Source organism: Balaenoptera musculus, chromosome 5 (genome assembly GCF_009873245.2).
Source record: "Balaenoptera musculus isolate JJ_BM4_2016_0621 chromosome 5, mBalMus1.pri.v3, whole genome shotgun sequence".
In the NCBI taxonomy this organism is placed as follows: domain Eukaryota; kingdom Metazoa; phylum Chordata; class Mammalia; order Artiodactyla; family Balaenopteridae; genus Balaenoptera; species Balaenoptera musculus.
Window position 1 is genome coordinate 34,823,349 of NC_045789.1, and position 25,047 is coordinate 34,848,395.

The 25,047-nt window shown below is 44.6% G+C and overlaps 1 protein-coding gene across 6 annotated transcripts in view; it reads left to right on the forward strand.

Moving 5' to 3' along the window:
- The first annotated feature begins 500 nt into the window (after positions 1-500).
- TRIM2 (tripartite motif containing 2) overlaps positions 501-25,047 on the forward strand; it is a 121,222-nt gene continuing 96,675 nt past the window's right edge. For 3 of the 6 annotated variants that reach the window (XM_036852433.1, XM_036852434.1, XM_036852438.1), the window contains exon 1: positions 501-592. Coding sequence is in view for 1 of the 6 variants with exons in the window: in XM_036852438.1 (XP_036708333.1) it covers positions 582-592 (11 nt within the window). In the remaining 5 variants the exon portion in view is untranslated. Of the gene's footprint in view, positions 593-17,139; positions 18,813-25,047 lie in introns of those variants that run through there. The other 3 variants (XM_036852432.1, XM_036852435.1, XM_036852439.1) reach the window with 1 other exon arrangement.

Consider the following 25,047-nt stretch of genomic DNA (forward strand, 5'->3'; position numbering starts at 1 on the left):
AGATGTAGTGAGTACGTCTCATCGGATATTATATTCAACAAAATAAGTGGGTCATGAAAGCATTGTCCTTGGACTTTGTTCCTTTCCTTTGTTCTTTGATTGAAAAATTCCATTCTACCCCAACGAATACTACATTTTTTATCCCCAGGAGACCAGAGATGGCTAGTGCAACACAAATATCTGTGAGTTCTAAAAATATGTATTATTATGTGCGAGGCACACAAACTCCTCCTTGAAAATGCTCTGCAAGCGGTGATTAAACTTTTCAACTTGGACCCCTTTCATGCTGCTGGGCTGGGCCTTCCAGTGTTCGCTCTCTGTCTCCCCTTCTTCAAAATGAAACACAATATCTTAAGCTAACAGAACCCAAAGAGGCTGATCATTGGCTCCCATTGTCCCCTGAGGCTTCAGCCCCGCCCCCTTGGCTTGTGCTGACAAGCTGTTTATATTTTTGTAAGGGCCACCCTTTAACTGGGCAGCCTGATGACTATAATGGACTCGATTGTCTGTGGGCTGCAGAGAGCTGAGTCCCCACATCTGAGGAGGCTGGGGCCCGTCTCTGATGCACTGGAGTGGCTGATATGGAACACCGGTAAGGGCGCTTCTAAGTGTGTGGTGATGCTTTTTCTGGGCTGGCTGGTTGATCCTGAGCACTGTTTTGGAGAAACAAGTTGTGATTGAATTGCTAGCTTTTTCCTGGTTTTAATTTTCTGCTTGCTAAAGACGGAAGGAAGAGATTGGTTCTCTGGATTTGCAGGCGAAGCTCATAGGGATCCCTGTCAACACTGCCAAGAAAGGAGCAGGGAAGGAAAAAATTGGGGAGAGATGCAAGCAAGTGGGTTTGACACCAAAGCAACACGGAAGAGGCAAAGCGTAGGGCTACTTCGGTGATGCTGTGAGACTCAAAGCCTGTTTTATTTTCTAACTTAGCTGTTCACAGACGGGAGTTTAGCTTTGCCACTGTGGGGTTTCTGTAAGCCAGCTGTTAGCCCGTGTAACTCAGCCAAACCGCTTTGAAAGGGTCTAAGATCTGCTGGTGTTTTCAAAGGGCAAACCGTAGTAGTCTTGTTTGCCATAAATAGTTCTATTCAGAAATTTGGGAACGGTTTAGAGCTGCAGGCTGTAAAGTTTTATTGCCCCATAAAAGTGCTCAGAGGGTACTAAGGCCGGCTGCAGTGGGGCTCAGGAATAACGGAAAGCCCCGGGCGATTAGAGCATTTGTCCTTGACTAGCCAAGAGAGAAGCCCGTGGAGCCAGAGGACATCACGTGAGAGGTGGGGCTGAGCCCTGAAATGGGTTTCGCCAGCGCTCCTGGGCATGTCAGTGAGCGAGGGCAGAGGGCTGTTCATCGGTGCCTGATTTCATGACCCTGGATGCCCCCTGTGGCGGAGTAGACACCTCTCCCAGGGCAGAGGGCCACACGAGGCGAGGGAGGAGGTGTGCTGTTGCTGGGCGATCAGCAGGGGCGAGCGGATGGACCGTCATTTTCTTTCTTATTCTCTCTGCCCACCAGCTGGCTGTTTTAAGACCCACACTGCGTCCTGCAATGGAGGCAACTCTTGTGCCAAACGCTTATCGAAGAGGTGCTAGGGGCTCCTCACATCCCAAGGCCGGCAGGGTTAGGAACCAGGATGGCTTCACGTTCTTTCCTTTTCTCTCCTGCCGCTCTCTTCCTCTTCCTCCCTTCCTCGCTCAGACATTTACGGATCCCTAGTTACTATGTGCAAGTCCCTGGGGACATAGAGCTCAGAAGCATGGTGTCGGCCCTAGAAGAATTCACAGTCTGTTGGAGAACCACCAGGGCAGAGTTATGATAGAAATATGTATGAGGCGCAGTGGGAGGGTGGGAGGGAGCACCCTTAGCCAGATTGGGGATATCAGTGAAGGCTTCGTGGAGAGAGGGAGGATTCCAGAAGGGAGTCTTGAAGACGGAGGAGGAGTGGGTCAAATGGACATGGAGGGAAGGGTGACTAGTGCTAGAAGTCTCTGATGTGGTCGGTCAGTGGTGGGTCTTGTGAACATCTGTGTACCAGGGCTGGAAACCACTGAGCCAAAGGGTCCAGAGGCAGGAGGCAGTATTCAGGGAACAACTAAACTGCTCGTTTAGTGTGGTTGAAACCTAGCATGTGAGTGAACGAGTGATTCTGGCTGAGATGAAACTGACAGAAAATGAAGCCAAAGAAAATTTTTCCATAAGGATGAAGCAAAGTGGCAAGATCTTGACACCTGTTTTATCAGGGTAGTAGATGTTTAGGGATCCGTCATCTACTTTTTTTTCAATATAAGTTTATTTATTTATTTGTTTATTTATTAATTTATTTATCTTTGGCTGCACTGGGTCTTTGTTGCTGCGCGCAGGCTTTCTCTAGTTACGGCGAGCGGGGACTACTCTTCGTTGCAGTGCACGGGCTTCTCACTGCGGTGGCTTCTCTTGTTGCAGAGCACAGGCTCTAGGTGCGTGGGCTTCGGTAGTTGTGGCATACGGGCTCCAGAGTGCAGGCTCAGTAGTTGTGGCACACAGGCTTTGTTGTTCCGCGGCATGTGGGATCTTCCCGGACCAGGGCTTGAACCCGTGTCTCCTTCATTGGCAGGTGGATTCTTAACCACTGTGCCACCAGGGAAGTCCTCCATCATCTACTTTTGTGTTTGTTTAAATTTTTCATAATAAGTTTTGTAAAAAGTAGGATGCACCAAGACCAGAACATAGCTCAAACAGAGCTGAACTTGAATCCCAGGTCTTCTGGCTTCTAGTGACTACTGGAGACTTTGTCGAGTTACTGAACCCCTCCAGTTCTCATTTGCCTCACCTGAAAATGGGAGTGATAATGTCCAACTCACTGGGCTGTTATGAGGATTGAGATGACAGAACATGTAGACATCCCTCCATAGCGTTTGGCATGGAATCATTCCTTTTCCCTCTCAGATGAACCGTCTCATCCATTCTGATTGAGGTTTCTAGATGATGCTGTAGAGGGTTCCAAGCAGGGAACCTTGAAATGTTCTGGAAGCTACACAAGCAAGAACCTGCAAAGCAAGGTATTGAGCTGTAAGCAAATCTGGGGCTAGACAAGTGGCCTGAAAAACATCCATACCACAGACTGACACGTGTGAGTTTACAAAGGTTAGCCCTGCAGATGGCTAAGGGACAGAGAGCCCGGTGACCTTGGCTCTCCCAAGGCCTCCCTACCTAGAGCAATGGAACCCCAATTTGATTTACATTTATAATCCCTTGCATTTCACGTATTCTCTGTCTACTTAAATTGTCAAGTGAGACACACTCACACCACCACTCATATGCAATTAATGATAATTAATAAGCATGCAATTTGGTCATCCTGGATGTTAAAAGGACCCATCAAGAAAGATGGAAAGCAGATCAGAACCATAGACAGGGATTTCATCCCCTAGGGAGCCCCTGGGAGCCATTTAGATAAGCATCATCTCACCTCAAGCCAAACCTGCTGGGAACACGATCCCTTATCACACCTGCAGTCCTGTTCAGCCTTTCAAGGAGAGCATTTCCTGGTATGTAGGTCTTTAACTACCAGGTGTGTTTGCCCACTCTTGGCCCTTGCTTTCTAGTACCATACCTGATGAGTCAACACTGAGGGAACGGCACACTTGATGTTTTGCAGCTGTTGTGCAAAATAGAACTTCAGTGAAATTCCTCAACCGGTTGACTGTATAGAAACCGCAAGGAGCCAAAGGGCCAACCTCTGACTTTACAAACACCAGATATGCTTCTTGACACCGGTCTCTGGAACTAACTTGGCAAATGCTGTCCATCCTTAATGGTTGTGTAGGAGGAAGGTATTTAAGTCTATAGCATCCTCAAAGCCTCGGTACAGACCTGGTCAGGGCAGGCCGTGTCCAATGTGTGTTCTTCAGTGTGTTAGGGAGCTAAGCCTATCTTCACTGAGATCCCACCAGGGACCCTCCAAGGACAGAGTTCTCATTGGGTGCATTTTCCCCCCTCCGACTTCTCCCACTCTGCCCACAAGGGTAAAACAGAGTTCACGCTGAACTTTGAAGCTGTAACCTGGCCTCAGAACTATGTACCATAAAGAGCACTCACATGTTTTCCAAGGTAGTTTCAAGTCCATATAGTTTCCTAGTTGCAACACTGGGTGATTTCACTTTAACTGCAGGAGCTTTAAGCAGAATCTTTCTGAGGAGCCTCTTAGTGCAAAAGCCCTGTGAAATCTGCAAGGCCAACTCCTTCCATGGTCCTCAAGCACTCGGCGGGCACCTGGACCATCACTGCATTTCCAGGACTGCCCAGGAGAGCCGAGTCTCTTTGCTATGTCACTGACACACAGGTTCTTGCACTGGGAACCAAGCGACAAAAACCAGGACTCTTAGGATACAGGATTCCTGACCTGTGCTCCTCACTGGATGATTCTATTATCTTAAGAGCATTTTTAACAAGAAAACAGCAGCCATTGGTGATTTCTCAGAAATGTAGCCCATTTCAGTATACCCTCAGGGAGGCTAGCTATTGTGTCTTCTGGATACTCTCTGTGATCTGGGCACACTGGGGGCGCAGCATAAATATTAATTAATGCCAGTCTATTAGGTAAAGAAAATGGAAAGACCCCTATAGCAGTGACCCTGCAAGCCCCAGAGGCCTTCCTGGAACTGTGACAAGGAAAGGCAGTGACACGGCCTGAGAAAAGCAGCTTTCTTCCCACCACACTCAGCTCAGGCACTGAAGCAGGGGTGGTATTGTCTGCGCTGTCGCTGGCGGGTGGGAGGGGTCCCTGGCAGCCGCCCAGCGTCCCCCATCGCTGTCCGGGGTATTCAGGGAACACGGGCCTCCTTGCCGACCGGGGCTCCCCAGCTGCCGTCTGCACACAGACCTGGGGCGCATTACGAGGGGCAGGGTCCTTGGCGGAGGGGAGCTGCTGCTAGGGAGGGGACCTGGGCTCAGGGAGGAATCGGGTCGGGTGGAAGGAGGGCTTGGCGACCGCTGCTCCTTGTCCTTTCCGGGAATTGGAGTCACTGGGTCAGAGAAACGTCTCAATACCTTCCGGGTTTCCAAGGCTGGTTGTAAACCTGCTCCTTTAGGGTGGAAACACGTCCTTGTATCCACACCCCTGTGAGGGCTTTAGGATCCGGGTGGGGAAGGGAGTCCCATCGGAGCAGCTCCCAGTTCTTTCTGTGGAAGCTGATACTGCAGATCTCCTCCCCCAAGTGGTTGTAAATCTCCCTTCTCCTCCATTTTTGTTCTTTAGTCTCTGAAAAGCCTGAGAAGGGGATGGGGGCGGCAGGCAGGGAGAAGAAAAGAGGCGGAGTGGGGCGGGGCTGGAGAGGAGGAAAAGCTTCCAGCTCCTTCCTCTCGCCAAGGCTTGTTTGTTACTGCGGTGGGAGTTTTTGTTTGGGGGCCTTTCGTTTTTCCTTTGAATCAAAGCAATCCGTACTGGTGCAGCCCGTGGAACTACTCTTTCCAGCTCGTAGCCCCCAGGCCGAGGCTTGTGTCTCTAATTCCTTCTATTAACGCCAAGGGAACTTAGGTTTTGTTCTGATCTCCTCCAGTTCCCAGGCACGTACTTTCCCAGCCCTGGACTGGGAAGCTTTGTGCGTGTGGTAGATCACAGAGCCATCAGGCTCCAGCACTTAAAATGGAGGGACTAACACTGATTAAGCACCAACTGTATGCCAGGGACTGTTCTAAGTTTTTTGTGTATATGAACCAGTTACCCCTCCAAGGTAGGTATTATCATTCTCTATTTTCAGGTGAGGAAACTGAGCCTCGGAGAGTTAAGAAAATTGTCCAAGGTTGCACAGCTGGTCAGGCGCAGGCTGGCATTCTGGCTCCGGAAGCTGCATTTTTAACCAATATGCGATACCCCCAGGGATGCATTATATTCTTTCGTATGTATACAGAAGAGTGTATGTATTCAGGCCCCTATTTCTGGTTATTTAACTTCTTTCAAAATGTTTTCCTATTATTGATAATATAATGATGAATGTTTCTGTAATAATAGCTAATAATTCTTAACATTTATTGAACTGCTAACGGTGACAGGCACTGTTTCAAGTTCTTTATGCATCGTAACTAACTTAATCTTTGTGACTACTATTAGTACTGTTTAACCAATGAGAAAAATGAGGCCAGAGCAGTTGGTTAAATATTTTGTCCCAGGTTGCACAATTAGGAGGTGGCAGAGGTTATCTCAAAGCTGTTGGTCTTATGATGCTGTCTAGACATCGGTCTGTGACCACACCTCTGATACTGCTTCAGGAAAGATTCTGCAGCTGGAATTAATAGGGCAGAGGATAGAAATATTTTTAAGGATCTGGACATATATCACAAAATTATTTTCCAGGAACACTGGATACTTATGCTAATTTGTATTCCCATGAGTGCTATGCAGTTGATTAAGGAGTCTAAAAAGTTGGGTGAGCCCCTGGGCGACGTGTCCATAAACCTTTTGGATTTTGTCAGTTAATCCGGGCATTTACTATCATTAATGATATTATTTTTATGAAAATAAAATATATGTCTGCCTCAAAACTACATTTCGGTGGGAGCATCTGAGGTGCTGGTAATGTTCTGTTTCTTGATCTGGATGGTGTTTACCCTGTTATCACAAGGATGAATTATCCTTGTGATAATTCATCAAGCTATTGCCTTAGAACTTATGCACTTTTCTGTTTGTAATTTATACTTAATAAAAGTTTATTTACACACTACTATGTGTAAAATAGGTAAACAACAGGGACCTATTGTATAGCACAGGGAACTATATTCAATCTCTTTTAATAACCTATAATGGAAGAGAATCTGAAAAAGAATATATATATGTATAACTGTATCACTTTGCTGTACACCTGAAACTAACACAACTTTGTAAATCAACTGTGCTGCAATTCTAAAAATTTAGAAATTAAAATGTATTAAAAAAAAAACTATCAGGGACTTCCCTGGTGGTCCAATGGTTAAGAATCCGCCTGCCAATGCAAGGGACACAGGTTTGATCCCTGGTCAGGGAACTAAGATCACACATGCCACGGGGCAACTAAGCCTGTGCTCTAGAGCCCGTGAGCCACAACTACTGAAGCCTACGCACCACAACTACGGAGCCCGTGCGCTCTAGAGCCCGTGCACCACAACTAGAGAGAAGCCTGAGCACCGCAACGAAAGATTCTGCATGCCACAATTAAGACCCCTCGCAGCCAAATAAATTAATTAATTAAAAAAAACTATTAAATATAACCTTTTGGAAGTTAGGGATAGAATACATTGGAATCCATTGTAAAGAATAAGAAAATGACTCAGTCATCACCATGTTTTCTCCACATGTTGGATAAAAGGAGATTTTACAAGAAACAGTTTCTTGATTCCCTTTTTTCTCATCTCTAATATGAAAATTGAATAGACATTAAACCACAATATTCCTAAGAAATACAGTTCTAAAAAAGTCCTTTGCCTGTTTTGTCCAAGAAAGGTTTTTTTCTTTGAAACTTCAAAAGTATGACACAAATTTAAAATAGTCAGAGTTATGATGAATGAGTTTTTGGCAAGGACTTGAGAGCAATGATTATGACCCCAGAGAGAGTTGTTCTCTTTCTGTCTTCGCTTTCTAATGTGTTCTTCCTTAATATTTGGTTTTGAGGTACTGGGTTCTGTGATATGGCCTGATGCCTCTATTCAGTAATGTCCCTAAAGACTCAGGTACATCTTTCCATGGCTAATGGATCAGCCCAAGAAGATCAATATATCATCATTTCAAGAAAACATTATACGAAAGTATGCTCTTACTCTAATGGAAGCCAGTTGCAACTTCCTTATCAATTTCCCAATTGTTTTAAAATATTATTTTAGTGCTTATTTCCCTCTGCTGACTTTATATTTGATCTAAAATTAATTATTTAGCCCCATTCAATTTCTTAGTCCCTGGACTCCAGTTGTAATTTTTATCAGTTTTTATTCCTCTGCCACAGAGGACTGAAGTGGCTGCAGGATGAGGACCTTTCATGACAAGACAAAAGGAGCCATGTTTCCCAATTCTTCCTTTAGTTTCTACCCCCACCCCCTGCCAAAGTCGCAACATGAGATTCTGCAAGTTCTTTGATTAAGTTATTAATATTCCTTTATTTAGACTGACTTTCTTCCATTTCTACCAAATATCTCACCACTGTGTTAGTCTGCTCAGGGTGACATCACAAAACACCGTAGACTGGGTAGCTTAAACAACAGAAATGTATTTTCTCACAGTTCTGGTGGCTGGAAGTTCAAGATCAAGGTGCCCACATGGGTGGGTTCTGATGTGAGCCCTCTTCCTGGTTAGCAGATAGCAGCCTTCTCACTGTGTCCTCACATGGTCTTTTCACTCTGCATGTGGAGACAGAGAAATCTCTGGTGTCCCTTCCTCTTCTTATAAGGACACTAATCCTATTGGATTAGGGCCACACCTTACGACCTCATTTAACCTTAATTATTTCCCTAAAGACCCTGTCTCCAAATATCCCTGAAATAAATGGGGTAAGTGCTTCAACATATGAATTTGAGGGAGGGCACAACTCAGTCCATAACATTACCAGAGTCACTACAATTAAAATTAAGCTTTGTTGGGACTTCCCTGGCAGTCCAGTGGTTAAGACTTTGTGCTTCCAATGCAGGGGTGTGGGTTGGATCCCTGGTTGGGGAACTAAACCCCACGTGCTGCACAGCCTAAAAAGAAAAATTAAGCTTTGTTTTCCCTTTCAGAGTAGGTCTTTTTTTTCCCCCTAGTGTTTCTGTTAAATGACATTTAATTTTTTAATATGTAAAACATTTTTGGATTTCTGCTAACTGTACTATGGGATTCCAGACATAAAGAAGACATAGACCCTACTCAAGTAGATGCCTCCAGGAGTTTATATAAAGTAATGAAGGAGATGATTGCATGCACAAAGCACCAGAATACCTGGAAGGCTGGAGATTCTTTAAAAGACACTGTGCTATGCTATGGGATTCAGAGGAAAAGATTATCCTCCTCCAAGGGCCACCATTTGAGCATCATAATCAGGGACAGGCAGGCTGTGGACTGGGGAAGATGTAGACAAGGCCACGCCAGGCTCAGCAGGAGTGGGCACCAGGAAGCAGGAAAGTGCAGTGCAGTTGGAACTGAGGGAGTCAGGAGGGAGCACTGTGGAGGCTAATCTTAGGGCATAAGAGCAGGTTGGTCACGCTCTGAAATCAGCACTTAAAAAGAGTCACTGTGACTAAATGGCCCTTGACAATCTGGATACTTTGTCTCAGTAATTCTGATGCCATCAATTTTTTCTCCAGCGTTGCAACAGACCAGTTTCTTTGCGCACCAGATGAAGTATGTAGCTGGCTGTGCTGTGTGTGGGAGAGGGAGGGGGAGAGAGAGGAAAATGAAGGAATGAGACTGTATCTTTAAAAAATAAGATCACACTTACCACGGCAGGATGCTCACACAAAGAAAGCCATGAGAGCACCAAGACTGGCTGAGTGAACAGAAGAGTCTTTCCAAGTTCCCCCAACCAAAATATTTCACTTACAACACTTGATGTAAACATATGAACTGGCAACGTAAAGGAAATATTCATGGAAGGGAGCATATTTAAAATGTTCCACATCACTAGTGATCAAATAAATACAAAATTTAAAAACAATGAGTTACTATTTTCTCCTTATCAGATTAGCAAATATTTTAAAATGATACTGCTGGTGAGGGTGTGTGTCTCATGGCACACATTGCTAATGGGAATGTAAACTGTTACAACCTTTCTAGAAAGTAATTGTGCAATGTTTTACTCTCTTGAGAGCCCCAGAAATATTAATACACCTTGATGGGATAATGCCACTTACAGGAATCTATGCTGAGAATACAGAGGTGTGTTCAAAGGTGTGTGTTTAACAATTTCACTGAAGTTTAATTTATAATAATTGGAAATTTAGAAACAATCTAAATGTGAACTCTTGGAAAATTGGCTGCATAAATGATGTATCAATTAATGGAATATTCTTCAGCTGTTTAAAAATGTGTTTTCAAATAATTTTACTGATATAAATTTGCATATTATAAATATGTTTTAAAAAAGCATTTTCCAAAATTATGTATGTAATAAAAATATGCATGAGGAAAAAATAGAGATAATAAATTTTAATGATATTTATTCATATTGCAAATATTTATTAAGCATATTGTATGTCTGGCAATGTATTCTTCTGTAGGTAGTGGGTCTATAGATGACTTCTATTTTATTCTTTATACTTTGCTGGGTTTTCCAAATTTTCTAGAGCATTTAATTGCTTTTTGTCCAAAATACGCATTTTAATAAAACCTTTCTACCTTTTGGGGCCCAAGTCCACCCTTCCATAAAGTATTTCGTGGTTACACTAATAGGAAATAATCTCTAGCTTTTCTATGACTCTTTCATACTGATCTTAACATGTATGGTCTTGAATTGGAGCCACTGTATGTATGATGTTCATCCCAACTGGTTTGGGAGCTACTGGAGAACAGGGATTATGATTTAGAGGTCCTGAGTATCTAAGCAAAAGCCTAGCTCTCCTTCCCCACCTTCCATAAAACCTTTCCTGCTACTTGAAAAAGTGGGTGATTTCTTCTTCCCTTGAATCCTCAAAACAGCTTTTATGCCTCTTTTATTGGAGGTCCATTCTGCTTTGGATGATAGTTAATTGTGCTTGTCTTGACCCTCTATTCGTCACTCAACTCCTGATTATAGGAAATGAATCTTGTTCCTCTCTGTGCCCAGAGTGGTGCCTTGTATAAGGTGTGTGCTTAATAGACAGTTGGACCTATGACTGAATGTGTATCATGTTAGAGAGTGTTCTAATTTCATTCTTTTACATGTAGCTGTCCAGTTTTCCCAGTACGCACTTAATGAAGAGACTGTCTTTTCTCCATTGTATATTCTTGCCCTCTTTGTCATAGATTAATTGACCACAGATGTGTGGATTTATTTCTGGGCTTTCTATCCACTCCATTGATCTATAAGTCTGTTTTTGTGTCAATACCATACTGTTTTGATTACTGTAGCTTTATAGTATAGTCTGAAGTCAGGAGGCCTGATTCCTCCAGCTCTGATTTTCTTTCACAAGATTGCTTTTGCTATTCGGGGTCTTTTGTGTCTCCATACAAATTTTGAAATTTTTTGTTTTAGTTCTGTGAAAAATGCCATTGGTAATTTGATAAGGATTGCATTGAATCTGTAGATTGCCTTGGGTAGTATAGTCATCTGACAATATTGATTCTTCCGACCCAAGAACGTGATGTATCTTTCCATCTCTTTTTGTCACCTTCAGTTTCTTTCATCAGCATCTTAAATTTTCATAGTACAGATCTTTTGCCTCTTTAGGTAGGTTTATTCCTAGCTATTTTATTCTTTTTGATGCAATGGTAAATGGGATGGTTTCCTTAATTTCTCTTTCTGATCTTTCATTGTTGGTGTATAGAAATGCGACAGATTTCTGTGTATGGACCTATGACTGAATGAACATGAGCTCTTTCCAGCTATTTCCAACAGGTGCCCTGCAGTTAGCACCTGCTCAGAAGAGTTGAAGACTGCTGTACAGGCCCAGGAGCAGAAGGTGAGATCAGAGATGCCTACAAAGACTAAGTAGCCCCAAAGCACTGAGCAATGGTAGTCATGAAGCCCAACCCCCCAGAAGAATCTGCCAGGAAATAACTTCACCTTAGACCTGCGATGCCCCCAATACTACCCTTTAGCTCCTCTCTGGGTCCTGAGAACTTTATCTGTAAAGCTTTACCTTCTTTCCCCATTTCACAAACTCATAGAGATGAATTCCCCAAAGAATTCCGCTCCTCCAGTCATAAATTGAACATCATAGATTTGCCCTGCTGCCCATTTCAGGCCCTAATCCCCCAAAGGTGGTCATTAAGAGAAAAGTTTAAAATCAAGGACTGCATAAATATAATTTTAGAATAAAAAAACACAAGGAAATAAGGCACAAGTTTCGGTTCCATGGAACATGCATTTATTGTGCTCCAAATTTTTGCAAAGCCTTGTCCTGGGCACTGAAAATGATCCAAAGATTAAATAGGACATTGATCTCATTCATTAGATCCTGTGTGAATATACGGCACTGTAACAGGAAAGGGGGGAGTGGAGGGGAGGGGTGGGGGGGTCGCTGCACAGGGCTGCAGGGGTCTGCACTGGAACTGGATAGAGGTGGCAAATAAATGGAAGTGCTGCTGGAAGTTATGCTCATAATTGTGGCCATTGATACTTTGGGTCTGTGCCCAGGAAATGTAAGATGTGGGTGTAAAAGAGTTCTGAGCACAATTTGCAATGTTTGTATGGGGGCTGGGTCCCCCGACACCACCAAGCAATTCTCTGCAACACCAGCAGGGTGTCCTACAATTCAGCTCAATTCTGACACTGCTACCTCGAGAGAGCATCAGACTCCACAGGTTAAAGGTTTGGTCTCACAAGACTACACCCGCACACACACTCCCACCCCCTTCCACCCCCTCTGAGGCCAGTCACAAGTCCAGGTTGTCACCTATGCTTCTGATCCACCGGCTACAGGCAAGAGGTTTCAACGACCCCCTCCTTGGGCTCGATTAATTGGCTAGAGCAGCTCACAGAACTCAGAGAAACATTTTTCTTGCTAGATCACCAGTTTATTATGAAAGGCTATAACTCAGGAACAGACAGATGGAAGAGATGCACAGGGCAAGGTGTGGGGAAAGTGTGAGGAGTTTCCATGCTCTCTCCAGGCATACCACTCTCCCCAGATCTCCATGTGTTCCCCAACCTGGCTCTCAGAACTGTGTCCTTTTGAGTTCTTATGGAGGCTTTATTACATAGGCATGACTGATTAAATCATTAGCCATTGGCGATTGATTCAACCTCCAGTCCCTCCCCCTCCCCAGAGGTCAGGGTGTGGACTGAACATTGCAACCCTCAAATGACAATGTTGGTTCTCCTGGCAACCAGCCCCCATCCTTAGGTGTGGTCTAAAAGTCACCTCATTAACGTAAAAAAAGACATTCTTATGGGTCTCATCACTTAGGAAATTCCAAGAATTTTAGGAGCTCTGTGCCAGAAATGGAACGAAGACCAAATAGGTATTTCTTATTATAAATCACAGTATCATGGGGTGGGATTCAGATAGAATAGGAAAGGCTTTAGGAAAAAAAACAAAAAACAAAGTTCTAAGGCGATATTGGATAGAATGTGTGATATGAGACAGGTTGTTATAGAAAAAAAAAAAGGTAGAAAAAGATGGTATTTAACAGAACCCAGCGCATCTGTCAATGCTCTTAGCTAGTGTTAACACTAGTTACTTTGAGCATAAATGGAATTCGTTAAAGAATATTAAAACACCATCAAGGGACTTCCCTGGTGGCGCAGTGGTTAAGAATCCGCCTGCCAATGCAGGGGACACGGGTTCGAGCCCTGGTCCGGGAAGATCCCACATGCCACGGAGCCACTAAGCCCGTGTGCCACAACTACTGAGCCCGCGTGCCACAACTACTGAAGCCTGCGCGCCTAGAGCCCATGTTCCGCAACAAGAGAAGCCACTGCAATGAGAAGCCCGCACACCGCAATGAAGAGCAGCCTCCACTCACCGCAACTAGAGAAAGCCCGCGTGCAGCAACGAAGACACAACGCAGCCAAAAAAAAATAAAAAAAAAAATTAAAAAAAAACACCATCAAGAAAGTGAAAGAACAACTTACAGAATTTAAGAAAATATTCTCAAGTCATATTCCAATAAGGGACTTGTTTCCAGAATATAAAAATTAAAAAATAAAAAATAAATTTAAAAAGACAATTAAAGGAACTTCCCTGGTGGTGCAGTGGTTAAGAATCTGCCTGCCAATGCAGGGGACATGGGTTCGAGCCCTGGTCCGGGAAGATCCCACATGCTGTGGAGCAACTAAGCCCGTGAGCCACAGCTACTGAGCCCACGTGCCACAACTACCGAAGCCCGCACGCCTAGAGCCTGTGCTCTGCAACAAGAGAAGCCACCGCAATGAGAAGCACGTGCACCACAACAGAGAGTAGCCCCCCACTCGCCGCAACTAGAGAAAGCCCGCGTGCAGCAACGAAGACCCAATGCAGCCAAAAATAAATAAATAACAATACAAAAATGGGCAAAGAATGATGATTGCACAACAATGTGAATGAATGTACTTAATATCACTGAACTGTACACTTCGAAATGGCTAAAGTGGTAAATTTTATGGATTTTTAACCACAATTAAAAAAATTTTTTTAACGGGTAAAGGATTTTAATAGACATTTTTTCAAAGAAGATACACAAATGGTCAAAAAGCACATGAAAAGATATTCAACATTATTAGCCTTTGGGAAATGCCAATAAAAACCACAATGAGATACCACTTTATACCCATTGGGAAATTGGAACCCTAATATAATATTGCTAGTGGTAATGTAAAATGATGTAACTGCTTTGGAAAACAGTCTGGCAGTTCCTCACATTTTTAAACATAGAACTACCACATGACCCAGTAATTCTCCTCCTAGATATATACCCGAGAGAAATGAAAATATATTTCAGACAAAAACTTGTACACAAATGTTCATAGCAGCATTATTCATACTAGCCAAAAAGTGAAAACAATCCACTGATGAACAGGTAAACAAAATGTAGTATATCCAGACAATGAAATATTATTTGGCAATACAAGGAATGCTGTACTGATATGTGCTACAACATGGATAAATCTTAAAAAAATTTTGCTCAGTGAAAGAAGCCAGGCACAAAAGGCCACGTGGTGTATGATTCCATTTATATGAAATGTCCAGAACAGGCAAATCCACAGAGACACAAAGTAGATTAGTGGTTGCTGGGGGCTGGGAGGAGGGGGAAATGGGGAGTGACCAGCTGGTGTGTGTGAAGTTTCTCTTCAGGTTGATGAGAATGTTCTGGAATTAGATAGTGGTGATGGTTGCACTACCTTGTGAACATACTAAAAGCCACTGCATTGTACACTTTGGTTTTTTTTGAAGATTCTTTTTTTTTTATTGAAGTATGATTTATAATGTGTTAATTTCAGGTGTACAACAAAGAGATTCAGTTATACATATATATATCTTTTTTTTAAAGATTCGTTTCTCTTATAGGTTATTACAAGATATTGCGTATAGTTGCCTTTGCTATACAGTGCGTCCTTGTTGGTTATCTATTTTATATATATGGGTTGTCCACTTTAAATGGATGAATTTTATACTATGTGAATTATATCTCAATAAAAGCAGTTGTGGGCTTGGGTTTTTGTTTTGTTTTGTTTTTTGGTTTTTTTAAAAGAATATTACATGACTCAGAGAATCTTCAAGAAATACAGAGACTTGCATTTCTTGAAGGCTTGGAGGCTACCCCACTGAGAACAATGCCTGAATGGTATCACAGGATGGTTCCAGGATGAGCCCCAGTACCGCTTCTCCGGGCACAGGCATCTAGGACCTTCGCCCCTGCTGCCTCTGGGCCTCCATACCCTTCCACCAGACTCCATCACCTCACAGAAAGCAGCTTCCTTAGAGTCTGATTTCCCATATTGCTTTCATCCGGACCGAAGCCTAGCATCTATCCGCCTGACTGCCAGAGCCTAGGCCGCAGTTTCGAGCCCTAACTGCCAAGGAGGCTGAGAAAGGAGGTTGGTTGTAGGAGACGAGTCAAACAAATGTCCACCACCTCCCACTTCCCTCAGGGAGTTTGCTGGACAATGACTTTATTTTATTGTTTTATTTTAATTTTTATTTTTTTTGGCCATGCCAAGAGGCATGCAGGATCTTAGTTCCCCGACCAGAGATTGAACCCACGCCCCCTGCGTTGGAAGCGCGGAGTCTTAACCACTGGACCGCCAGGGAAGTCCCTGGACAGCGATTTTAAAGTCACAAAATATTGGAGCTAAACAAGCCCTTTGAAGTTCATGTGTTCTGACAGTTCTCCAATGACTACCACACTGCCAAAGGCAATGGCAATTTCTAGCTCTGTCTTGCCTGACTTTGTAAGCATCTGGCAATGTTAATCATTCCTCTCTTAAACATTTCTCTTCATGGTTTGTGGGTCACCCCTCTTGTACCTTTCTAATCCTTTTTCTCTCACTTTCCACCCAGAGCTGCTCTCTTTGTCCACTTAAAACTGGTGTTTCTCCACATCTCCAAACTCAATCCTGCTCTTTTTTTAGTCTTTATTGAATTTGTTACAATATTGCTTCTGTTCTCTGTTTTGGTTTTTTGGCCAGGAGGCATGTGGAATCTTAGCTCCCCGATCAGGGATCAAACCTGCACCCCCTGCATCAGAAGGTGAAGTCTTAACCACTGGACCCCTGGGAAAGTCCCTTCAATCCTGCTGTGAATTCGCACTGTGAATATTAGGGGTTAAATTGTGTCCCCCTAAAATCCGCGTGTTGAAATCCTAACAGCCAGTACCTCAGAATGTGACTTTATATGCAAATAGGGTAATTTCCAAACAGGAAATAGAGATAAGGGTAGATGTAATTAGTTAAAATGAGATCATACTGGAGTGGGGAGGCCTCTAATCCAGTTATCACTGGTGTTCTTATAGAAAGGGGACATTTGGACCCAGACGCTCACACAGGGAGAAAGCCATGTGATTGAAGTACTGCTGCCATGAGCCAAAAAACTACTAGAAGCCAGGAGAGAGTCCTGGCACAGATCCTTCCCTGGTGCCCTCGGGGGAGCATGGCCCCACTGACACACTGATCTTGGACATCTAGCCTCTAGAACTGTGAGACAATAAATTTCTGTTGGAGCCACCCAGTTTGTGGTACTTTGTTATGGCAGTCCTAGCAAATGTGAATTTCTTTTACCCCCGTATCTTCTATTATAGGTGGGCAACTGCTTAATGTATGTTTTTAGCCCGTAACACCCCCAAATACCTTATAGATCTATGTGGCAGTGTTGTCTGCTAGGACATTTGCATTTGGATAGCCCACAGAAACTAGAAACTCTTTTTTTTTTTTTAAGTTTCATTTTTTTAAAAAATTTTATTTATTTATGGCAGTGTTGGGTCTTCGTTTCTGTGCGAGGGCTTTCTCTAGTTGCGGCAAGTGGGGGCTACTCTTCATCGCGGTGCGCGGGCCTCTCACTATCGCCGCCTCTCTTGTTGCGGAGCACAGGCTCCAGACGCGCAGGCTCAGCAGTTGTGGCTCACGGGCCTAGATGCTCTGCGGCATGTGGGATCTTCCCAGACCAGGGCTCGAACCCGTGTTCCTTGCATTGGCAGGCAGATTCTCAACCACTGCGCCACCAGGGAAGCCCCATAGAAACTAGAAACTCTTAAACCACACTCGTCATTCCTCAGATGCCACTTGTTCCCCCTTCTTCATTTGTCTCTTGCTGAATCTACCCCATTGCCCACTGTCAGAAACCTGAGTGACAGCCTACAACTCTGCTCCCCCCCTTGTGACGGGCCATCAAATACTAAAGGTTACACCTCTCACACATCTTTGGAGTCTTTTCTGTCCACCCCAGACCCACCTCCACTCCCTTCCAGATGCCTTCCACAGCGATCTTTCTGAAACACAAATCTAATCAACTCACTTATCTGCTTTAAAATTCTTCAGAGGGGCCTCATAGCTTCCAAACAAAGGTCAAATCCTGGACTTTAGCTGATAAGATCTTTATGGTTTGACTGCTTGCCACCCTGGATAACCCCATCTCTCACCTTTGCACCTCTCGCCTGCTTTCTGCTGACATACAGACGTTCAGATCTCCTCCTACCTGTCTTCATTCTACCTAATGCCCGCTCAGTCTTCAAAACTCAAACGCAGCCTCTTCTGGGAAGCCTTCCTTGATTTCCAGCATGATTCAAAACCTGCTTCTGGGTGCCAGTAACCCTCTGAGCGTAGACTATTACAGCAATTTCACAACGCACTGCAACTGCTGGTTTCCACCCCCTTTCTCTCCCCCCGCCCCCCGCCCCGCTACTAGTAAGGCACTTGAGAGTAGAGACTTCAGGCTTTTTCCAACTTTCTTTTCTCAGCCTAGTGCCTGGTACACGCAAATGTTTCCAGGCGGAAGGAAGGGGAGGGGAGGGAGGGGAGAGACTCCCTACCCTAACCTGCTTTACAGAGTAAAATATAAGACCTTGAGACGCAGTAATTTCTCCTCATTTTCGGTGCCGATTCTGTCCTCGTTGACATTGTCAGAATTTACTGAAAGTAAACGCAGAGATTTTTTTCCTCTCTCACTTTCAGGAGTTGTGATTGCTCTGAGTAATGAGCCATTCTGTCCTAGAGACTGACCCTTTGCAGCCAGGGCAAACAAGTCATTCCCCCGAAGGGACAGACTTTGCAGCGTGTTTACAGGGCTGGGGGGAGGACGCGTGTTCGGGAGTAGCCCTGAGAACCGCGCCCACCCTTCTTCTGCCCGGGGACTGCGATTGGTCCTCCCCCGCGGCGGGCCGCGGGAGCCCGCAGTCAGCGCGCGCGGAAAGCAGTCGGGAATCGGGCGCCGCGTTGCGTGTGCTCTGCCTGCTGCGTGTGCGGGGATTAGCGGCCGCGCCGGGGGCCGGAAACGCCGCGGGCGCCGGGCAGTGCGTAATCCAGGATTTGCCGCGGTCGCGCGGTTGATGGAAAACAGATGTCTCAGCCCCGGGCCTGAGCACAGGATGGAAGTGACCGATCCGAGCGCCTCTTGGAAGCGAGGACACCGAGTTGAGGCTCTTCGGGATCCAGCCGGGAGGCGGCTCTCCCTCGGCTCGTGGGTTTTCGCGGCTTCAGCATAGAGCCCGAGAGCGCCGGGCGGTGCCGCGGCTTCACCCGCCGCGGGCCGTGCGCGCCTCTTCTGTCGCCGAGCGGGTCGCCGTCGCTCAGTAAGTCGGTTGTTGCTGGGCCGCGGCCCGGGCTGTGCGTGCGCGGCTGCGCCGGTGGGCCCGACCCGGCCCCATGGAGCCTCCCCTCTGGGCAAGGTCTGCGTGGACCGAAGTGTGCGGAGCCGGCGGAGGCTCCGCTTCCGGGTCCTAGGCGGTGGGGCGGGGGTGTGCATGGGGGGGGAGCCAGGGACCGGCCGCCAGCCCCGCGCCTGCCTCGCTCTTCTGGGGCGGGGACTCTCCGCCAGTCCCGAAAGGTGTGCGCCGAGCTTCGGAAGAAACGCTTTTCTCGTCATTTTGCAACTGAGGGGAAAAGAAAAGAAAAGATATTCTGCAACCTTAAAGCAGTAGATGTAATAATTGTTGAAAAGATGGGTTTCCTTCTCTCTTTACATTTCGGTCGTTTCCCTACAACTACTGAAACCGATTTCCTTCCTAATTAGCCTCTACTCAGATCCTCTGCCCAAGTTCATGCTACAGTTTTGGCTTCTTAGAGGAGAGCGATGTTGATTTCTTGAGGGTTTTCAGGGCTTTTTTTGGATTGATACATTATGAAAAGACATGCCCCATGTTGCAAACCGCATGCTGCGGACAAATTAGGTAAGAGGCTGGGAGTGGAGAGGAACGTTTGTCGCGTGAAGTGCCTGTCGGATCCCAAGCTTTCTATGAACTCTAAATTCGTTCCCACCTGTAATCCAACCCCACAGGCAACTGGGTCTTCACCCCTCCCCTCCCCCCAGAATTCAGCAACCTTAATTTATGAATAGAGACAGCTTTAGATTCAACCGCTTTTGAAATGGTTGATTTTAAAGCACCTAGAGTTCCAGACATCCAAAGAGTGGCTGAGCCCCTAGGGTGGTAGGGTATGCTCACCAATGCCTTTTTTCCCCCGCGAGACAGTTTTTAGCCTATTTTCTTCTAAAAATGGAGAGTAACTTTTCCATCAGTCATTTTAGAATACAGTTATGGGCTTGTTGCGCGGCTCCTTGTATTTCCGAGTCCTTACCGGGGGGTGGAAGAGGTAATGTGCTTGCTTCACTACCACCCTGCTCTCTTGACCTCCTGTCTCAGTTTGCCACGTGATTACAACCCTGCAGACCTAGTACCTGCCTTTCGGTGGAAAGAAACAAAAGAGCAGGAATGACTCAGAATCCTTGGGATACCACAACCTTAACCAAAGATGCAAGGGATTTGATTGAATTCTTTATGACGCACATTACTTTGTTCCTTCCTATTCAAACCTAAGTATATCTAGCAATTAAGGATCAATTATAAAAAAACAAGCAAAAACTCGACCTCTCTCCACCCTCAGGATAAACACAGATTTGGTTGAGTCGGGCATGGCCACCTACACTAATGAAATGTCTTCATGGTGAGATAATTCATATTCTGACTGGGTACAAGAGGATAGCACCAGATCACCGCCATATTTGCACATTCTTTTTCCTGGACCCTCCCTTTTTTCCCTACCGTTTTCTATACTGTCTTATTTAGGTACATACCATGCCACTCTTTTGGATCATGGAATCTAGGATATAATTACCTTTTAGAGTCAACTTGTTTAGATGACAGTGTCCCCTTATCAGTATTCTCAGAACATTTTTCCAAATCCTGCCTTTATTTCCCTGGACAACTCTTTGTCTATTAAATCCTCCATTGGAAATTCCGTTGTATCTTTCAAAAGCAAATATGGCACCTACATCTTGAATTCTTTTTCTTGCATCATCATGTTAATGTTGACTTGCATGGTTTCCTGATTGTCTGGTCAGCTTATTTCTGCTTCATATTGAAACACAAATGGAAAGAACTTTGCAGGCTTCCCTGGTGGCGCAGTGGTTAATAATCCACCTGCCAATGCAGGGAACACGGCTTCCAGCCCTGGTCCGGGAAGATCCCACATGCCGTGGAGCAGCTAAGCCCGTTCGCCACAACTACTGAGCCTGTGCTCTAGAGCCAGTGAGCCACAACTACTGAAGCCCACGTGCCTAGAGCCCATGCTCTGCAACAAGAGAAGCCACCACAATAAGAAGCCTGCACACCGCAAAGAAGAGTAGCCCACGCTCGCCACAACTAGAGGAAGCCCGCGCGCAGCAACAAAGACACAGTGCAGCCAAAATTAATTAATTAATTAATTAATTTAAAAAAAGAAAAAGAAAGAAAGAACTTCGCATATAAGACACTGAATATAAGTGGGTTAAGGAGTCTCCTTGAGAATTAAGAGCACACACTCTGACCTTTTCTTTGGTCTGTCCTAAGGTTGAATTCTGTCATTGGAGTTTCTGTCCTCTGCTTACTCTAGAAAGAGGCTGGATATTTACCTTGGCGCTCAGGCGTGATCTGTTTATTTGGCCTTTTCTGAGCAGCAGTAACTCACCACCTCTCCAGCCACTGCTTGGTGAGAATTTGGCCTGCTCAACAGAGATAACCCAATCTGGTAATACAGCAATGCTGAAAAAACCTTTCAAAGTGCCATACTGAAATTCTAAAATCTGGGAAGATAACATGTTCTTCTTCTCTCATTACTCCACTAAAAATGACACTGCTTGGTTTACACCAAAATCCATCTTGGATTATAAATTCCCAAAAGACAATCTTAGCTTGATTTATACAGGCTCTAAAGGTTTATGCTGGCAGGTGCTGGCAGTACGCTTCTGCTGCTGCTGCTAATGATGCAGATAGGAACGGGGACGGTTTTCCTTTGGGGTTTCGTAAGAAAAATATAATACTTTCCCGAATATCTGTTTGAGAGGCTTCTCTGAGACTGTTATCTTAAAAACCTTGAGTCAAGGCTGAGGCACTGGCATGCTCCGTCTCCAGCATTATTTCTTATGCTCTTAGATATCAGACCTCAAGACTGACCTGCCAGTCGGCAGGTCCGAAAAAGTCACTGCAAGTTATCTGAGAGTTTAGTTTATTTTCTCTGGAAGAGAATGGTAGGTCTTTGATATGGCTAGGATTTGTTCTTAGAAGAATTGGTAAATGCAACCTTTGAGATAAGTAGCTAGAGGGGAAATGAAGAGGAATAAACCTAGTGAGAAAAGCCAACTGTTTACCAGCCACTCAGCTTTTAAGAGTTTAGTGGAGGGCTTCCCTGGTGGTGCAGCGGTTAAGAATCCACCTGCCGGGGGCTTCCCTGGTGGCGCAGTGGTTGAGAGTCTGCCTGCTAATGCAGGGGACATGGGTTCGAGCCCTGGTCTGGGAAGATCCCACATGCCGCGGAGCAACTAGGCCCGTGAGCCACAATTACTGAGCCTGCGCATCTGGAGCCTGTGCTCCGCAACAAGAGAGGCCACGATAGTGAGAGGCCTGCGCACCGCGATGAAGAGTGGCCCCCGCTTGCCGCAACTAGAGAAAGCCCTCACACAGAAATGAAGACCCAGCACAGCCAAAAATAAATAAATTAAAAAAAAAAAAAAAAAAAAAAAACAGTGCCAGGATTTAAATTACAAAAAAAAAAAAAAAGAATCCACCTGCCAATGCAGGGGACATGGGTTCGAGCCTTGGTCTGGGAAGATCCCCTGTGTCGTGGAGCAACTAAGCCTGTGCGCCACAACTACTGAGCCTGCGCTCTAGAGCCCGAGAACCACAACTACTGAGCCCAGTGCTACAACTACTGAAGCCTGCGTGCCTAGAGCCCATGCTCTGCAACAAGAGAAGCCACCGCAATGAGAAGCATGTGCACCGCAACGAAGAGTAGCTCCTGCTCGCCGAAACTAGAGAAAGCCCGTGCACAGCAACGAAGACACAGTGCAGCCAAAAATAAATAAAAGAAATAAACTGATAAAAAAGAAAGAGTTTAGTGGAAATTCAACCTCAGAATTTGAGCTCTTGTTGGCAAATATTTTGCCTTAATGAATACTGATTCCTTCCTATGTAAAACTATTATTTTTGCATATCCTGCCTTTGAATCTCATCTTAATCCTTGAACAGAAATATCCTCTCCCTAGAATTTACAATACCTTCTTCTTTTTCATGACATACTAGATGTCTAGATTAAATTTATTTAGGCAGAAGGGCTGGCCAGGAAGCTTAGGATGTGTCCTTGAGTCAGACAAAAACACTGTATCGGTCAGCATCTTTATTAATTTATGACAGTTTAGAAGGTCCCAAATAGAAGTTGTGAAACTGGTTCTCTTCCAACCCGACTGCAGTAAAATGAATCAACATGCAGACTTCTGGAACCAGAGCAGTTTGTACAAATATGCTGGAGGCAATTGGAGTTCTGGGAGTTGATTAGCTTTCTAAATCACGGTCTCCTTATTAGAAATGTTTTTCAGGTTTCAGAATGTCTGCTGTTTGAGGGATGTCTTTTTTAGTTTAAATATAGTAATTGATTTAAACCAAAGTATGGGGAGAGGCATAAAGTCTGGCTGACCTGCTTCTTTCCTATTAGGATCAGAACTAGCATTTTAGGACTCTCATTGCTGACCTTCAGGGATGCCGATTGTGAGGATCAGGAAGCAAACAACATGGAAAGGTTCTCAGATTAAGACTCCTGAAAAGAGAGATCTGACGGAAGACCAAAAATGTGAAAGATTAGACCCAGTTTTGTTTTAGAGTGTTCTGTCCAATCAGGTAGAAGAAAGGAAAGCTGTGTTTCCAGCCCAGTCTGCCATCAAGACGATTTATTGAACAAATATTATGTTTCAAACCCCCTGCTTTATGATCTGAAAAGTACAATAATGTAAAAGGCAGAGCATAAGCCTTGAAGGGATTTTCAAGCCTTGGTGGTACCTTTAGACATTAGCGAGCATCTTTCTCCCACCTGTTCTCTGATTTCCTCACCTAGGAAACCAGGTCTAGGGCTGTGGTAGGAGCCCCCTCTGTAGTTCAGCTCAGATTCCTGAGGGAATCATGATGGCCCCTTGACCTGAGAGTTGATTCCTTTGGCAGCAGAAGGTGTGTTCTTGGCTCTTAAACATGACCCAGACAAAGTGACACTTTCTACCTATCCCGAAGACTCCTATTCGGTGCAAAACTCTATTCCTATAATATTCCTTCCCCAGCCACCAAGCAGTTCGACAGTGACCAGGCTAGCATCAAAATGACCCATAATGGGGGCATAGCTATCCTTGAGATTTGCCTTAATTAAGAGGACGAGATCAAGTCTCTTTAATCATGAAAATAACCTCTCAGATTAAACAGACAGAACTGTCTCTTTTGCTGACCACATGCAATTTATTTAAATTAGTGTTGCACATTCGACAATGGTGTCAAAGCTATATTATAAAACCACCTAAAAGAATGAATTTTCTGGGCCTTTGCTTAGGGATAAAAAAGGCATTAGCCACATTGCAGGGGATTTGCATCTTGTTAGCTTGTCTGGATATCCTCACTGTTGGACACAATGGGAGGGTGCACAGCTGTCTTTGTAGCTGGGCAGGCTGCCTTAGTTATAATTCTGCTGGGAGTGAAGATAGTGAACTGGAGGCGCAGGATGGGGAAGGGAAAGGGCAGGAACCTGCAGGCCTCAAAAGAAGGGAAGCTTGGGGTCAGTTCTGACCCCTCCCCTTTTTGTGTAGTTCAAGGTTAACAGCACGCTTTGCTTTAGTTTTAATTGAAGTATAGTTGATTTACAATGTTGTGTTAATTTCTGCTGTATAGCAAAGTGATTCAGTTATACATATATATACATTCTTTTTTTAATATTCTTTTCCATTATGGTTTATCATAGAATATTAAATATAGTTCTCTGTGCTATACAGTACGACCTTGTTGTTTATCCATTCTATATATAAAAGCTTACATCTGCTAACCCCAAACTCCCACTCCATCCCTCCTCCAACCCCCTCCCCTTTGGCAACTACCAGTCTGTTCTCTATGTCCAGATTCCGTTTCTGTTTCATAGATAGGTTCATTTGTGTCATATTTTAGATTCCACATATAAGTGGTATCATATGAAATTTGTCTTTCTGACTTACTTCACTTAGTACGGTAATCTCTAGTTGCATCTATGTTGCTGCACATGGCATTATTTCGTTCTTTTTTATGGCTGTGCAGTATTCCATTGTTTATGTGTACAACATCTTCTTTATCCATTTATCTATTGATGGGCATTTAGGTTGTTTCCATGTCTTGGCTATTGTGAATAGTGCTACCATGAACATGGGGGTGCATGTGTCTTTTTTTAAAAATAAATTTATTTTATTTATTTTATTTTTGGCTGGGTTGGGTCTTCATTACTGCACATGGGGCTCCTCTAGTGTGGCAAGCGGGGGCTACTCTTTGTTGCAGTGCA